At 43.8% G+C, this 17,241-nt stretch overlaps 1 protein-coding gene across 6 annotated transcripts; it reads left to right on the top strand.

Annotated features, from left to right (window-relative positions):
* The first annotated feature begins 1,604 nt into the window (after window positions 1–1,604).
* On the top strand, window positions 1,605–17,185 carry fbxo34 (F-box protein 34). 6 transcript variants are annotated; one of them, XM_018764228.2, is made up of 4 exons: window positions 1,605–1,875; window positions 9,584–9,741; window positions 13,254–13,525; window positions 13,607–17,185. In XM_018764228.2, the coding sequence occupies exons 2-4, from the start codon at window positions 9,686–9,688 to the stop codon at window positions 15,340–15,342; spliced, it is 2,064 nt and encodes a 687-aa protein (XP_018619744.1). In that variant the 5' UTR covers window positions 1,605–1,875; window positions 9,584–9,685; the 3' UTR covers window positions 15,343–17,185. The 6 variants fall into 6 exon arrangements, with proteins under 6 accessions (XP_018619744.1, XP_018619742.1, XP_018619741.1 ...); XM_018764226.2 differs by adding an exon at window positions 8,965–9,024 and having other exon boundaries at window positions 13,254–17,185; XM_018764225.2 differs by having other exon boundaries at window positions 9,589–9,741; window positions 13,254–17,185.
* Window positions 17,186–17,241: the final 56 nt, after the last annotated feature.

Here is a 17,241-nt window from a genome sequence, read left to right as displayed (position 1 = left end):
GCCATGCCCTCATGCCCTCACACACAGCAGACAACCATCTACAATCCTACCTCTGTAAAAAGTTCGCACATCAAAATCCAGGATCCTGATCTTCACCATTTCCACTTACCAGGACCATGTGTGGAACAGGTCGCTCTAATCTCTAGCGAAGAAAAACCATCAAACACAGAAAAACAGGCAAGAAGTTCTGAGCCAGCCTGCACAGAAATGTGAAACAAATCAGTAGAAGCATCTTGAAATCTATTGAGATTGACATCCTTGTACTTGAGAAAGTAAGAAACTCATTAGATACCACTCTAAAAGAAATTTAAAGTTATCTGACAGTTTGCTAAAAAAGCAATTTACAACATCGAAGTGCCTACAACTACTTACAGAGGAACTATATTTTTGTTATAATTAATTCAGGGCAACTGGGGGGTGCGGTGGCGCAGTGGGTTGGACCAGGTCCTGCTCTCCAGTGGGTCTGGGGTTCAAGTCCTGCTTGGGGTGCCTTGCGACAGACTGGCATCCTGTCCTGGGTGTGTCCCCTCCCCCTCTGGCCTTACACCCTGTGTTGCCAGGTAGGCTCTGGTTCCCTGTGACCCTGTGTGGGGCAAGCGGTTCAGAAAAAAAATTCAGGGCAAATACCTTGTTTCAAGGTGCAGTAGGAGGTGGGATTTGAACCTATGACCATTGAGTCCACAGGGAGGGCATCTAAGTCCCATACTACCTGCTAGCCCTTACTTATGCTAAACACAGATTAAAAGCAGAAGAACAAACAAGTGTCTTAGCAATTGCATTTTTCTTACATCCTGTGGCCTTATGCCCGAAAAGCTGCACCATGAAAGAATCCCTAGGCAAGTCAGCCATACATTTTAATGATGGAAAGCGCACATGATATTCTTTGGGGAAACCAGAGTCAGCCGCGATGAATTATGCAGATATTGTGTGGGACACCCAGCAAGGTGACTGTACCCCCCCTTCCTGTGCACTCCACTGTGGCCCCAGCCACCATGTAAAGCCTACTTAGTAAATAGGAGCCAACATTCCTGTGTTGTTAGTTGCCAAACACTGGTGTTATCCAGCCAAAGCAAGCTGCATGTGTCACAAAAATAATGCATGTTTTTATTACTGCAGCACCTCACTCCTCCTTCAGTGATGATGTCACTGAAATGAGACGCTTGGCAGGGGTGGCAGGGAACATGGCCCTCCAGTTTGCAAAGTTTTACAACACCCAGTACTGTGGTGCTACTATTACTTTTGGTTCTTTCCATGTCTTACAAGTTGTAGCACAACCTACTAAATGATGATACTATTGCCAAGTGCAAACTTTTTTTTATTAATTATAGGCCAAGTATGCAATTATCTAAATATTTCTGCAAATGCAGGACAGTTTTAAAAATTATGTTGTTGTTCTGTATGCTGGTCACAATAAAGTGTGGCTAGTGAATTTTAAAAAAATTAAGTAATTCTTCTCTGTTTTCCCTTGCTCATACTGTAATACTTAACGGAGAACCCCAGAGAGGAGGGACCACAGGCCCGCTGGGTTACACAGTACACCATGTTCCTTGCTTGGCGTGCGCGTCTCCGTCGTGCGCGGCCGTATTCGTGATGTGTGACGTCAGAACGCCACACTGCCACGCGCTATATGAAGCGGGACGTGGGGACGATCGCCGTGTTGGATTAGGAGAGACTTGCTTTGAAGTCGGGGAAAGGGCAGCAGAGTATTTTGCCGTTGTTGCGGTCATGGTCTCGGTCGAGTGTACTGGGTAGCGATGAGCTCGTGTCCCGCCAATCGGTGAAGACGAAACTGTTTCTGGAGGCGCGCAGTTTTTGCTAGCAGTATCAAAAACATTTCCTACTAGTGTAGGCGCAAGTCGCCTGAACGGACTTATGGTATGTGTGTTTCTTACCGCGCTTTTCTCGCCGGGACTGTTCGCCATTGCGCACTTTCGTGTTGTAAATGTATGCATGTGTTACTGGCAGTAGTGGAATAAGGTGGGTGACGTGTTTGGACAACGGTTGCTGGCTGTGGTTGTGGCGAGCTGCTTCGTCCGAGTCCGGGTGCTAACACAACTAGCGGCTAACGGCTGTGGACTAGCTGAGGTGGACCTGCTCTAGCAAGGTTCCGCGGGAACCAGTCAGTGTCTTTCCCCCCACCAGCAGGTTCTTGAGACTTTTTTTTTTTTTTTTTCTTTCTCTCCCCCCTTTCCCCTTGTTTTGCAGTCACCACAACATACATAGTGGTGTTGGTGCTATCCTCATCCTCCTGAGTCCTGGCGTGGGGCGGAGCGCCGCGCGTGTGTGCAGGGCCTGTCCGTCCTGAGGTGGCCCGGACCGAGCTGTGCTGAACCGAACAGCCGCCTCACGGAAGCCGCTGGGGAAAGCTAGCAAGCGGCAGCGTTTGTCTTTCAAGCTCGAGCTTGAACGGCATACCATTTGTTTGCGAATGAAAACGATCGCGACGTGACTGACTTATCGTGGGCCTTCGGCCAGCAGCTGTGAAACGCCCGGGAAGTTGGTAGATCATCTTTAAGCTCCAGGCTCTTTCGTCGCTTCTGCGTGTCCGTCGAGTAAAGAGTGAATTTGTGTGTGGGACAGTGAAGCTCTTTGAAACCTGTGTCATCATGAGACGGTGCTGGGGGTGACCCTCAAAGTGATTTATATTATAGCACCGTTGCAGTCTTTGCCGTGGGTTCGTGTCCCTCTCTGCTCCTGTACCAAACCAGGAACCTTTTCCTCATGACTGAGTGACTGAAGGATGTGAACCACTCGCTTCTGTCGTAGATGACATCACAAATTGACTTAGTATATTTTTGCCCACACAGATTGGTATTGTGCTTTCCACCGCAGCTCTGATAATGAAGGATACGTCTTAGTTGAAAGGGAACGCTGCTGTCTGCTTGTTTCTGGTTCTCACATTGGCGTTGCCAAAACAGACAACTCCTGCTCCCTGTGTGATCTTAAATGTTGCTGTATGTAAAGCCTAACAACATTAGAGGGAGAGGTGATCAGTCAGACCTTTAAATCACTAATGATTTCTGTCCAGTTTCAACCCAGCTTGTCTACCTGTGCTGCCATTTCATCTCAGTTTCTAACTTCCTCCAATTTAACTCTTCCTGTATTGGTAAAAGCAGCACTTGTTTTAGAACTGCACCTCTGCTTGCTGTTCTCCTGGAATGGTTATTGTACATGGGATTGTCTTGCTAAATGGGCTTTACAGCAAACTGTCATATGAATTCAAGAGCCTTGCCATTCTGTCTTGCATATGTAGACTGTGTTTAAAAGCATGTTTAATTTTTATAGTCAGGAAGGAAGCCGTTCCGTGGTTAAAAGGATTGTCTTGCTTATGAAATTCACAACAAGCTTGCATTCTCGGCCCGTTCTTTTTGCACCAGTGACTAAATTTAGAATTACTGGTTGTCTTAAGTTTGCTTGCACTTCATCTTCCATTGAGACCTCGGGCACATTTGTGTAGTTGCATTGGTTTCCTTCTACTGAGCAGAGCTTGCATGTAACTGCAAAGGTGAAGTATCCTTTTTTTGGTTTTAAAGTGGCAAATTTCACTACTTATAGAATTGGTGGGCTTTCCTGAAGCAGATGTTCCAAAGCGGTGGATCTTTCAGCAGGCCACTAATCATGCTTCTGCATCTGCCTGGATGAGATCATTAAGCTCTCCTAGTGTGTCTGTGGTGCAGTCCTCAGACTGAAGTAGTGTTTAGGTATTTGTGCCTGAGAGAAGCAAAAAATTGTGGTACCCATGTGTAAGGTTTTTTGATGTGCACTTGTTTCCTTTACATTAATCAAATGATCCTTAACTTTTTTTTGTCCTACTGAAATGGTCATTGACAATACAAGGATATTGTAGCATGATTAAGCTGTACAGTGTAATAGTAAATATGGTTTGCATGCCATCATTGCATTCCAGTTCAGAAAATGGGTGGTTTTATTGCAAAAGTAATGCAGTGATCACCTGGGGTTAACTTGACTGTTTATCAGTCTCCACTAGCCTGGGTTATTGTGAAATATTTCATACGCTGGTCTACTTATCCTCACTATGGGTTTAGTAATGGGTGTAAATGAAGCCTAACATGAACCAAGTAAGCGGGTATGTCCTTTTGTGCCAATTAAAGTTCTAGCCATCATTTAGTTTATTTCCTCATGTCTTTTGTGACATGATTAACAGGCAGATACCTTCTGTTCCATTTAACTGCCAACAGTGCAGTAATTACTTTGTCAGTTTATATATTTCGTCTGTACCACTTGGTGTGTTCGCTTGGTGCCTCTTCCTTTATGGAATGAACCATAAACCCCCATGTAGACTGTTGAGGTTCTCTACACTTGAGCCTTTGGAGACACTGCCATGGTGTTTAAAGGCATTGCCTTTTTTACTTTTGAGCATATTCTGGTCCTTGATTGACTTGAGTGATTATCAGTGTTAGAAGCTGATGTTGAGTTGTCTGTACAGGAACTTGAGGGGGGAGGAATGAGTTTGGGCATTTGCTCAAGGTGTGTGATGGTATTTTACAGACAACTGGTAAGTCATTTTGGCCTGGTGTAACAAAGTTCCTGCTTTAGGCACATAGCTGATTGGGCAGTGTGCTGATGTTCATGAACAATCCCATGAAAGTTCCAAATGTCTGAGCTGGGGTTCTGAGAATAGAAGTGAAGACTACTGTATTTTGTGTGTGGGGGACCCCCCCATCTCAGCTCAAAGTTGTTTGCATAAAAAATGCTTTTCATGGAAGCTATGAAATACACTTCTTGCTCAGGTGACTAGAGGCTAATGGCTCTGTCATGTAAGACTGATGCATAACTTCATGGGTGGATGTGAGGTACTGTGAGTGGTGTACTATGCTGCTGCAGAACCTACCACTGGCCTAAGACTCCTCTTGGTTCCATTGACTGCAACGTCTGTAAATTCTTGCGCTCAGATCTTATTTGAGCAGGTTACTGGAAAACACACACACACACACACACACACACACACACCTTCTGAACCCCTTGTCCCATACGGGGTTGCGGGGAACCGGAGCCTCCCCGGCAACTCAGGGCGTGAGGGGGAGGGGGGACACCCAGGATGGGACGCCAGTCCGCCGCAAGGCACCCCAAGCAGGACTCAAACCCCAGACCCACCAGAGAGGAGGACCTGGTCCAACCCACTGTGCCACCACGCCCCCCCACTTGTTATTGGAATAATGCTGTGTGTTTCCTTGTGACTTAAGTTCAGCCAAGCAGCAGATGAAATGGTCACTTAAGTGATTGCTGTGGAAGCATTTGCATATTACTGTTGACTATGCTTATTACTGTTTGACTGCTTAAGAATGTTTCAGTGTTAAAATACTACTGGCTTATTTTTAGGAAAATGGAATGTACCTGGGGCAGTGCGGTGGCCCAGCAGATGGCACAGCTGCTCACAGCACCTTAGGTGTAGGTTCACATCTGGCTTAGTTTGTGTGGCATTTGCTTATTCTCCCCATGCCCGCATATATGATGCATTTCTCAAAAGTGTCTTTCAGTCTTGTGGCTGGGACACCTGGTGGGGTTAGGGGTTAGTTGCTACCTTTTGGATCAAAAGGTTGCAAGTTTGAACCCTACCTCTGGTTGTAGTACACTTGGGCAAAGTACCCTAAAACTGTTGCAGTAAAACTACCCAGCTGGGTAAATAAATCTAAAGATGTAACTTTAACACTAAGTTGCTTTGGAGAAAAGCATTTGCTAAATGAATAAATGGCTTCATCCTTATGGGTGGTGTGGTGTGACAGGATCTGGGTTCCATTGCTACTTGGTCCGTGTGGCATTTGTACTTTCTCCTTGTGTCTGTGTGGATTTCCTCCCACAATCCAAAGACATGCTGTTCAGGCTCACCCATAATGTGAGAGAGATCTCACCACTGATGTATAACACTATATGGCATTCAGCAGAAATCACTTTGGGGAAGGAGTCTTTCCGTCCATCCTTAGCAGTCTTAAGATACCAAGCTGCAAATGGGTAAATAGTTTGAGGTAGTTTTACTGGAGCATCCTCTATAATTTTACATTGCTATTCAATGACTAAGATATTTTACATTAAGGAAAATATACAAAACTGAATATTTATCCTTTTCAATTTTGAATTATTCTTTGAACAATATCTACCATAGTCATTCTCTAATTCAAATCATGCTGAGGTCAAAGATGGATAGATGCAACTTTGTCATTGCTCAGTACAAGTACACAGCACCGAAATGCAGTTTAGCATCTCCTAGAAGTGCAAATAGTAGAATTGTGCAAATGAACAAGTGCAGTTAAAAATAAATTTATGTACAACAAGTAAACAAGATATGGAATAGAGTATGTATAGAAGCTGTTGAGCAGATAGTAATAGGAATATATCTATAGAGTATGTACAACAGTAGCAAGCATAATGCATTGTGTATGTATTGATAGAATACATATATAATATGGATAAATATATGTATAATACATATATCATACATGTAGATATACACAAAGATAACTAGGACATGCTAGTAATTAACAATTACTATATTATATAGGTAACACCAGAAACACAGGGTAGAGCAGAACCACATGATTAAAAGCAGTCAAAAACAGTAAAGTATCAGTAAGACATCAGTGGCCTAATGGTGACATGTAGAGTTCAGTAGGGGGTTGATTGTAGGGAAGAAACTGGCCTTGAACCTGCTGGTTCTGGTGCAAATGGCCCTGTATCTTCTCCCGGATGGAAGGAGATTGAACAGTTTGTGACTAGGATGTGAGGAGTCTTTGATTTTGTGTTCTCTGTGCAAACATCTGCTGTGGTGAAGAAGCTCAATGGCAGGTAACTGTGTGCCGGTGATGTATTGGGTGGTTTTCACCACCCTTTGCAGAGCTTTTATAGGTTAGAACAGAGTTGAGGCTAAGAAGAATCCATTGTACCCTTGAGAACTAGGATTACATTTTAAGAATTGGAATGAATGTCAGTATTTGAACTTATGTTCAATTGACTTTCAGGTTTTTCCTTTGTGTATGCGCATTCTGCCTTCTGCAGTAATTATGGTATGTCTCAAATTGTGGCTTTTTTTTTTTTTTTTTTGGAGAGTCTGAAGTTAACCTGTTTGGGTGTGGTTGCCTTCTGTTGCTCTGTGTCTAGCAGAGAATCGCTAGGTGGTGGCTTCTGCATGTCAGATCTGAATTGTCAGAAGTCAGTCCCATTACTTTTTTTTAGGATACAGAGCAGACTAAGACTGCTTTCTAGATTTTTAAGCTCTGTCTTTGTAGTAGTGCAGCTAATTTAGACTTGAATGGTGAGCAGGCCAGGGTTTTTGTCCTTTCTGTTTTGGAGACTGAAGTGGTAAGTGGGTTATGAACAAATCTGGCCACCTGCCATCCCTGTGGTTGATTGCTTTAGCTACACATTTCTGCATTTCGAGAAGCTAGATATGTGGTATTAAACCAGTATGGTGGAATCGGCCTAAATAAAGCAAAACGTAATTTGATACACTTGGTACCCTGCTAGTCCCCTTCATAAAGTGTGCTTGGGTTATTTCAACCTCTTGAAATAACAGTACTGTAGCATGACTCAGTTGTACTTTTCCATGGGTAATGCAGTATCTTCTTGCTTGATATCCATGTTAAATATATCAACTAACAGTGATATCTCATCTCTATATTGGGAAATCTCATTACCCCCAGAGCCCAAGTGTTAGTTCAAGTTTGTCATAGGTACAAGTATCATGAAATTCTTCCTGAATGCTTCTCCACAGACTATGGACAAAAACAGACAATAGAAATACTGCACAAACAAGACGATGAGTGAGTAGTGCAATAGCAATAAATAATGGTAACAGTAATAACAATACCAATTGACAGCCAGAGAACTTGGTGAGAATGCTTCAAGCAGCAGTGTAATTTACCAGTGTGCTTGGGAGGAGCAGTCCAACTAGTTACTTCATTTATTCATTTAGCAGATGCTTTTGTCCAAAGCAATGTACATCTCAGCAAAAGTACAATTTATGCATTACATTAAGAGGAGACATAGCTGCAAACATGAAAGTCTTGTGCAGGTTTGAATAGATGTGAGCTTCTTTGCAGATGGCAGAGAAAAGTGCCTGTACGGGGTGACTATGATTGTTCACGATGCACATCATCTTTGAGGCAGCGTGTGGTGTAGGTGTCCTGGACTGCTGGTAGCACTGTGCTGATGATTCCCTGAGCTGTTTTGACTCTGTAGGGCTTTCAGTGTTCAGGTAAGAATTGGGCTGCTGAGGCAGCAGAGAGTCTATTTGAATAGACAGGCTAAAGATGTACTTGAGACTACTGTGAAGATCAATGATGATGAGGTTCAGGAAAGGTTGTAGTAGAACATCTTTCTACCTGATTGCTTAACTGCAAGATTGTGTCTCTCAAATCAGCAGCTGATTCACTGAAGACTCCTGGATGGGTTAGTGGTTTGCAAGCAGTGTTGGGGAAAGAGTCAGATGTGCCTACATATGTATGTTGCATGTACACAATCTTCTGCATGCCTGTGTGACTTGATGAGAAATTGTGGGAATGTTTCTTCAGGAACTTTGGAAGGAATTGCTCCTGGTTTTCAGGTTAGGGGGACATGTAAGTGATGGTTGCACAGTGCTGTTGGTGAAACGGTGTTCGGAAGCTTTAGTGTTCTAGTGTAAAGCTATAAAGAGGTGGAGTAGGTTTGAGCATGGGCAAGTTATAGAATATTAGCAGCTTTGTTGGAGGTAAATTTAAATTACAGCTCTTAGCACAGTTTAGAAATTTACCAAACTAGAGCACAAACAAAGCCCAGCACTGCAGTCTTGCATGGTTTTTCCAAACAAAAATTTTATTTGTATTCGGCTTTATAGCTGATTCAAAGAAGAGGAAATAAGCTAGCTAATAGTGAATTTTAAGTCTAAACGGAAATGAGGTAGAAATGACTGAATAATCAGCCACTGGTAAATATCTTGTTTTAATGGAACACTGTTGGCAATTTTTTTCATAGACCATCTTCTGTTTTTCATTGAAACTGAGACCACGTTGAGAAATTTATGCAGAAATCCAGGTAATTCCAAAGGGTTCTTGCACTTTGAAACTAAGACCCAGCATATTCTTTTTTTTGCCAAGTGTGGTGATTACATCTGTTCATTTGGCAGACAGCTCTCAAGGAATCTTCAATGAATTTGGCATAGTATTTAGTTGATACCCTTTCATCCAAGGTAACTTCCAGTTGTAGGTACACTGCCTAGTCACACACTCATCTATACACCAGAGCAGTGTAAGATGCATAGTGAAGTTTTAGTCCTATTTCTCCTAGTGTCTGTCTTCTGGATGCTGTGGTTTCCTCAAATTCTGTATACAGGCTGCAGGGATAAAACTGATGTCCTCTCCAGGCATGGAGACAACAGCACTATTTGCTGTACCACCTGTTGTAATAGTGCTGAAACAGTAGTAATGTAGTAATGCCAGTTTGTGCAAAATCAAGCAACCTAATACAGCCCAGTATATGCTAAAATGTAGCCATTTAAATTACTTTGCCCAGAGGTCTACTACAGAAGGGGGTTTTGGACTATCTAGTTGTGAGGTGACACTCCTAACAACCCCACAACCCACTTGCCTTGTAGTGCAGCTGGAGCCAGGAGGGGGAGGCTGCTTGATCCTGCTGTGTAAAGAAGACAACCTGTTAGAGCTGTGGGAGGAGTCCTCTGCCTGGAAAATGTGAATGTATGATGACTTCCTGCAGATCTGCCCCCTACAGGGAAGTGCAGAACCCATCCTGGAGGTAAGAGACCTTCATCTTTCCTCAGTAGACAACACTTCAGGTCACTGGTCTTCACTCCTTTAATGGTGGACTATAGAATGTAGTTGTGAGCCTCACCTGATGAGGATAATCCAGTTAAGCACAGACTGCTTCCCTAGAAGGATAAATATAGTTAAGTAGGATGAAATCCTGCACATATTGCAGCTTGCGTGTGTGGTGAGATTTGTGAATTCATAATTAGTTCAGTCTTTGTGTAGAAGGGGAAGGATGCTGGGAGTTTTTCCTCAGAAAGAACTTCCAAGCAAGAGGCACTCCTAAACTTGCAGCGCGGTCACACTTTGACAGCTATTTACTATTTAGGCCTTCCATTTTATTCTAGCTTGTAATGGGAAGTTTGCAAATGTGCTTAAACTTTCATCTCACATTCTTTGGGCCTCAATTTGTCATGCTTCATTTACATGGGAGTAAACACATCTGGGGAAAATATGGTGAAGGCACACAGGTTTAAGTTGAAATGTTAATGTTTTTGGATTACCTTAACACTGGCCATATGTATTGAGGACTTCAGTAGAGATGGTAGAATCCCTCCACTACCAGGGCTGTAACTTTGCTTACTCTGTTTTCTGGTGAGGGACTGGTTGTCTCTGCAAGTTCACATTTCTTCAGACCCTTGACAGCATGTATGCAGTTAATGGAAGCCACATAAGGCTGGGAATGAGCTCATGTTCTCATGACTCAGCCTTCTGCCATGTTTAGTCTTATGTCATTCAGTTTCCTACAAGGTGATTGTTGGTGAGTGATACTGCAATGTGTGAGGTGTAGAGGAAACTGAGTTGTGTACTGAATGGTTTGCATAGTAAGTCAGCTGAGATGTGTACAGATATGTGCTGGGCTGCTACGTAGTGCTGTGCTGTACCAGCTGCCAATATCTTACATTGTGGTTTAACTACATAACTAAGTAGACTGTCTGCTGGAGAACACTTCTGCTTTTGCTTAAATATCTGTGCAGGCCTTGTTGTTGAGTAACTTGACTGCTCTGGTATGTGTTGTCCATAATACTCAAGGTGATCTTGTCATTTACCAATAACTTTTCAAAAATTCCATCAGTGTTTAGTAGGATGAATACCTGCACATATTGCAGCCCCTGTACAAGAGATGAACCATATTTGAAATCCCTCCCCCCACTGTTATAGTAAATTCCTCAAGATTGCATCATTTGAACTACAGCAATAGGCTATTCCAGGAATGGAAAGCCAAGCATAAAATTATTTCTAAAAATCAGTATCCCAGACTTCAAGGTGAGATTTGTGAAGTCATTACATCTTAGATGCTCTGTCAGTCTGTCTTATCAGGGGAGTGGGGTGGTGGTAACAGTTCCTGGATTAATTGCTTGTTTCTAGTTCTTGTGGTGTTTAAGGTGGTCAAGTGTTCTTTATCAAGCAGCTCAGAAATGGCATGGTTTTAGAGAGGAGGGCTTCTTTCATCTTCTGTTTTGGGAAGACTGGGACTGTTCAGGTAAATTCAGAGAAGGTAAAAAGTACTGTTGTGTACATAAATACCTTCTCTCAGCATTGTTAGTGCTTGTCTGGTGTCTAAGATTGCTAGCATATGGTGGCAGGTGCCATTTTTCAAGGTGCATTCCTGTTCCTTCCCTGTTAGGAAGCATAGCCTGTCCCTTCTTTGTCCTCCTGCAGGACAGTACCTGTGGAGTAAACCTGTCCAGATTTGTCTCTGTGTATGCACACAATATTCCCTAGAGCACCCCCTCCCACAAGCTGACAGAAGTAGTTTGTAATAGGTGTGTATTGTTTCCCATTTTATTCCAGGGGTGAAGCCCCTTCTAAATGGGTTAGTCTCCTTGTTTTTTCTACAGGCTGCACACATACTTCTCAATGTCATAATGAAGTGAAGCTGATAGTGAAGTGTCCTAGCACTTCATTTAGAAACAAGTTAATCGGGGTGAGGAGCAGAGACATGCTGTGACAGTGAAATTTGTGTGTGGAAATGGCATCAAAGCTGGCTGCCTGCTGTCACTGGCACCACTTGTGGTAGCCCAAACACCTGGAATGCCAGCCCAGATTTGGTCATGGTAGCTTCTTTCCAGCCTGCCCCACAGGCAGAAGGATCCCTTATATGCACTTCTGTGTAAGGGCTCTGGTTAGTGGAGTGTGTCTGTCATGACCCAGATGTGCATGTCTGTGCAGCACTTGTTCATGGTAACTAGGCTTGCTGTCCTTCTCTTCTTGGAGGGGACAGTTCCATACATTTGAGAGCTGTCCTGCATCATGTTAGTTATTTGCATTAGTCCTGTGATTCTACTTCCTTCAGTTATAAAGATTTCAGGGAAACATCTTTTAACCCAAAGGATTCGAGAGTCACTACTAAATCGGAACAAAAAATCACCAAGCTGTGACTGCTAAAAGAGAATGTAAACTTGGGGTAATGGAAGTAACTTGTATGCTATATAGGTCTGTTTACAAATGGAGAACTTAATTTCTTCCATCACCAAAAATATAGTTTAAGCTTCCCGTTTCATTCAAGGAAAATAGAATTACTGAAACTACTACTTAAATTAGTAGTACCACTAAACTAGTGTTAAATTTGGTGCATCTAGAGCATTTGAGCAAAATGCTCCTTTCTAGCACAAATTATCCTCTTACTAAATGAGCAATTTTGCTGATTTGCTCAATGGTTCCACATTCAACATGTATTACTGCTCCTAAGGGATCCAAGAAAGACTGCACTAAGAATGGAGTTTGCCTGGAAGTCATGCCTTGTTCTACTAAAACTGGGTGAGTGTAAAATGGGCAGCACGGTGGCACAGCGAGTAGCGCTGCTGTCTCCCAACGCCTGGGTGGTGCAAGAGAACATGCGTTCGATCCCTGCTCATTCTGTGTGGAGTTTGCATGTTCTCCTCGTGTCTGCATGGGTTTCCTCTAGGTGTTCTGGTTTCCTCCCACAGTGCAAAGACATGCTGTTCAGGTTCCCCTATAGTGTGTGTGAGTGATACAGAGTGTTCCACTGTATGGATGAGTGACCCATTGTAAGCAGTGTATCTAGCAGTGTAGGTCACCACGGTGAATAAGGTGCGTGTGTGGGCTAGTGACACTAAATAGTATCCATTGTAAGTTGCTTTGGAGAAAAGCATCTGCTAAGCAAGTAAATGTAAAATGCAGGATCACAGTTTCACTATTGGATTATGAACTGTGCAGAACTTGCCCTTTTATATAGAGAAAAAATGGGAAGTGCAGCACTTTCATATTGCCACTTTGTCTCATGAAGTCTTGAGACAGACTGGCAAAGGGAAGGTTTCTCAGCTTTATGCATTTACACTTGACAGGCTAAGTGTAGAATTGCAGCAAGATGACAGGGAAAGCCATGGCAAGAAGTTGTATATGTAGCTTGTCCATATGTTTTGTGAGAGGCTGCAGCAACTAATTTCAAACTCCTGTGGTCTTTCTGCATGTATGGAGGTTTTGTACTATTCAAATGTATTTAAGGTAATTCCCCTCCCCCCTCTCTTTTTAACTTAGGATTGCTAACATGCACTTAAAGTCGTCATATCCAAAGTCCCAAAAGAAGGAACTTCAACTGGAGTCAAGCCATGAGAACACAAGAGGCCTTCATAGCCAAAAAGGGCCGTTCAGGACAGAGCATGCTTCCCTGGGAACCACACTCGGTAACACCAAAATTGCCCGACACCCCTTTGGGATCATCTCCACCAACACCCTTTGCAGCAGCAGTGCCATCCCATCAGTCACCAAGGTGCCTACAGAGTCATCATGTGAAACTAGGGTCTGGAATGGTAAGGCATCCTCTGTCAAGGTCTTCAATTCTTTACTACTGCTTTCTACTGTGTCAGAAAGTGACATGCGAATCTACTCAGGGCATGATGGCGAGGGGCCTTTGGACATCTGGGCTGTCATCAAACCTGGCAACACAAAGGAAAAAATAGCAATTTTTGCTGCACAGTGTGCTCATACTGGTGATACTGCTGGAGACCTCACCAGGACTGTGGGCAGGAACCTTGGTGTTCGGGCAGTGTCCATGAAGATCAAAAGTTGCTGGGAGGTGGAAGGGTCCATTGCTAAACGCCGGAAATGGTCTTCAAATCCAGACAGGCAACAGAGGCCAGAGCACCAAAAAATGTGGCGCGAGAGTGCAATTGAGCGGCTGTGCTTTGGTGAAATGATGGCTCCTCCAGCTGTCCAGTCTGAGGAACGGCATTGCAGAGAAGTTGAGGTTGATGGATCAGAGGGTGGCAGGACTCTTTCAGTGGTAGAAATAGTGGCAAATTTTGAACAGATGGCATGTGACCAGCAGGTGGACTTTTCTAAACCATGCCCCCTACGCAGTGCTTTACCAAAGGTGGGGTCATCACTGGCTGACCAACCAGGAAGACTCCCTCCTTTGGAAGACAGGATAGAGGAGGGCGAGTGCGTGCGGGTACTGGACATGGTGGCTAAGCTGGATTCCGAATGCCTGAAGCAGCAGTGTGAAAAAGAAGCTGGAAGCTTGTCACGCAACAACAGCCTGCGCAGGAGTGTGGGTCGGGTACTGCTGGCAGGAACCGGAGCCTGCATAGCATCTGCACAGGGTCAGCCAGAACCTCTGCATGAACTGGGTGAAGGTTCAAAAGGCTGTGCAGAAGCTACTAGCTCTCAAATCCCTTCTGAGGCAACAATTGCAGATGGAGGGAAGGACTTTGGGCATGGTGTTCCTTTCAATGCTGCAGAGACCATGTTCTCCTGCAAGGTCCAGGGCTGTAAGGTGCTTAACCTGGCACAGGATGGAAAGTTTAGCACAGAGCCTATGTGTCCCCCAAAGGATGAGCGGAATGTGGAGCTTGAGCAGGAAGAGGTGAGGGTAGGGAGCGAGCCTTGCGTTGTCAATCGTCAGGAACCGCTCCCAGGCAGCTTGTTCTTCTCACAGCAATTATGTGTGAAGGAGCAGCACACTCTTCCTTCTGCCATAGGAAGTCCTCTCCAGGTAAAGAACACAAAGCCACCAGAATCCCCCTGCAACCAAGAGGAAGATGGCCTTCAGTCTTACTCTTTAGTGTTGACTGATAAGTGGAACAAAGAGAAGGTAGATGCTGCGCAGGACAAGGATGTTGCTGACACTGAGCGCTCCCAGTTTCCGCTTCGCCGCATGGTCTCCCATGAGTTCCTTGAGATGCGTTTCAAGATCCAGCTCCTTCTGGAGCCACAGCAGTATATGGCCTTTCTACCCCACCACATCATGGTGAAAATCTTTGGCCTCCTGCCCACCAAAACACTGGCTGCTCTCAAGTGCACCTGCCATTATTTCAAGTTCATCATTGAGAGTTACGGTGTGCGGCCTGCTGACTCTCGCTGGGTCTCAGACCCCCGCTACAAGGATGACCCCTGCAAGCAGTGCAAGAAGCGCTATGGCCAGGGTGATGTTTCCCTCTGCCGCTGGCACCACAAGCCCTACTGCCAGGCTCTGCCATATGGGCCAGGGTATTGGATGTGTTGCCATGGTTCCCAGAAGGACACTCCTGGCTGTAATGTTGGCCTTCATGACAACCGCTGGGTCCCCACCTTCCATAACATGCCAGTGTACAAAAAAGCCAGAGACGGCGAGGAAGATTCTTCATGAACCAGTGTGCTTTTATTTGTGAGGACTTGTGTGCTGGTGTGTGTCTGTATGTGTGGAGTGTGTGCACATTGCAGTGAGATGGCCAGGTTGCTGACACTAATGAGGAATTGCTGGACCTCCATCACATGTTTTTCTGGGCATCAAGCCCCATCTTGCCATCTCAAGCCTTCCTCCAGTCCTCTGAGGCTGTCAGCACTTTAGCCTTGCAAGACAAAGAAGTTTGGGTACTGCTTTTGTTTTGTTTCTTCTAGCATTACTTAATGTATTTAAATGAGAATCTAACAATGCTTTAAAATTGATTTTGAGTTACAGAATGCAGATGGGGTGTGAATCTTTACTACAGTCAAGTATTAAAGTGAATATGTATTCATTCATTAATGCAGTTTTGTATCCACCTCACATACCCCCCCCCCCCCCCCCCCCCAAGAACAAAAATGGTGCAGATGAGCCACAGGACTTTTGCAATTGCTGTGAATTTCTCATCTTCATCACCTCTCTGCCTTGGTTTCGCACAGTGATCAATCATGGAACCAGTGATGGAATTGTTAGCAAGACAACCTCAGGCTGTCTTCTCACAGTGAGTGAAGACTCTCTCTCCTGAGCCCTTTGTGTTTACAGTGTATATATTGCCAAATCATATTGATACAGGGTCAGGCACTTATAGTACTTGCAAGCTTTTGTCTTTAGGTGAACCTTTTTTAATAAAAAAACCTGTTTATGTACATACTAAAGAGATTGCATAAAGATGTGCATAGTTCAAGTGCAGGCATAGCCACCTGTCTTTAACCATTGGCAGTGTTTTACAATTTTTTTCCTTTTTTTTGGGGTTTAGTCCTTGCATGATAATCCACTGTAAGGGAAACATTTAACTAGGGAAATAGGAGTTAATCTCCACTTTCTGTTCCTTAATGGCTATAACTGGATATTGGATGGAAAACATGAGGATGCATAACAAAGGACAATATTGATAGTTTCCTTTTTTAAAAAAAAAAAATCATTGTGGAATGGCCATGATAGACATTCTGCCTGTTCAGGCATTTTACTTCAATAAACTGTTTCTAAAGGCTTTGTCAGCTATTGTTACCTCCACCCACTGTCTAGTCTATCACCACTGTCCTCACCAGGGTTACAATATTCTTAATATTGCACAGTGGTGACATGGAATGTTGTCCAGGAAAAAGGGAATGATTTAAGCCTTAATGAACAGTGGATCTTAACTCTTCCTTCCCTCTTTGAACTCCAGATTGTGGTCTGTTTCAAACTTTGTAAATAAAGAACATTTCAACACTTTGAGCTAGTGTTCTTTATGGAATGAGTCTCTGGTAATAGTCACTGTGTTTTAATGTATAAAAGTTTATTGCTTGTTGTTTCATGAGGGTGGCTCACTGTAACAAGAGCTGCATTTTCATCAGAGGGGTTGTGGCATGTCTTCTGTTGGAGTCATGTGTTCCATTTTGAAGTGACACTTTGAAAGCACTATAGCTAGAATATGCACAGCTGATGTTTGTGGGTTTGGTACATGATTAAGTGAAAGACCATTTTTATTTTGAAGTGTTCAAATGGTAGGTATCAAAGCAAATCACTTAACTACCTGTATCCTTTTGCCTGACTGAGGCTTTTCAGTGTATGGCCTTCTGCAAAATGCACAAAAGTAAAACTGGCTCAATACTACTATGCAATAAAATGCACTGGGAAAAGATGTCCAGTTTCAGCTGGTTTTATAGTGCTCTCAACTGGTACTAGTATGAACATACGGTGCAACAGGTAGTGCTAGGTGGCAGTTTGAAGGTCTTTGACTCAAGTAATTCCTGCTACAGTACCCTTTAGCAGGTTACTGCCTCTTATCCACCCACCAGTCCAAATTGATGCACTTTGGACATGGGCTTTAGAAGTGTTACT

Source organism: Scleropages formosus, chromosome 15 (genome assembly GCF_900964775.1).
Source record: "Scleropages formosus chromosome 15, fSclFor1.1, whole genome shotgun sequence".
Classification (NCBI taxonomy): domain Eukaryota; kingdom Metazoa; phylum Chordata; class Actinopteri; order Osteoglossiformes; family Osteoglossidae; genus Scleropages; species Scleropages formosus.
Note: the sequence above shows the minus strand (reverse complement) of the source record. Positions and strands in the feature narration are given on the sequence as shown.

What these genes read in the sequence shown, in the direction of transcription:
- fbxo34 (XM_018764223.2), top strand. Translation starts at nt 12,409, where the DNA reads ATGGTTCCACATTCAACATGTATTACTGCTCCTAAGGGATCCAAGAAA. An exon ending in CCTTGTTCTACTAAAACTGG is followed by an intron (nt 12,513 to 13,253) that starts GTGAGTGTAAAA and finishes TTTTTAACTTAG; the next exon opens with GATTGCTAACATGCACTTAA.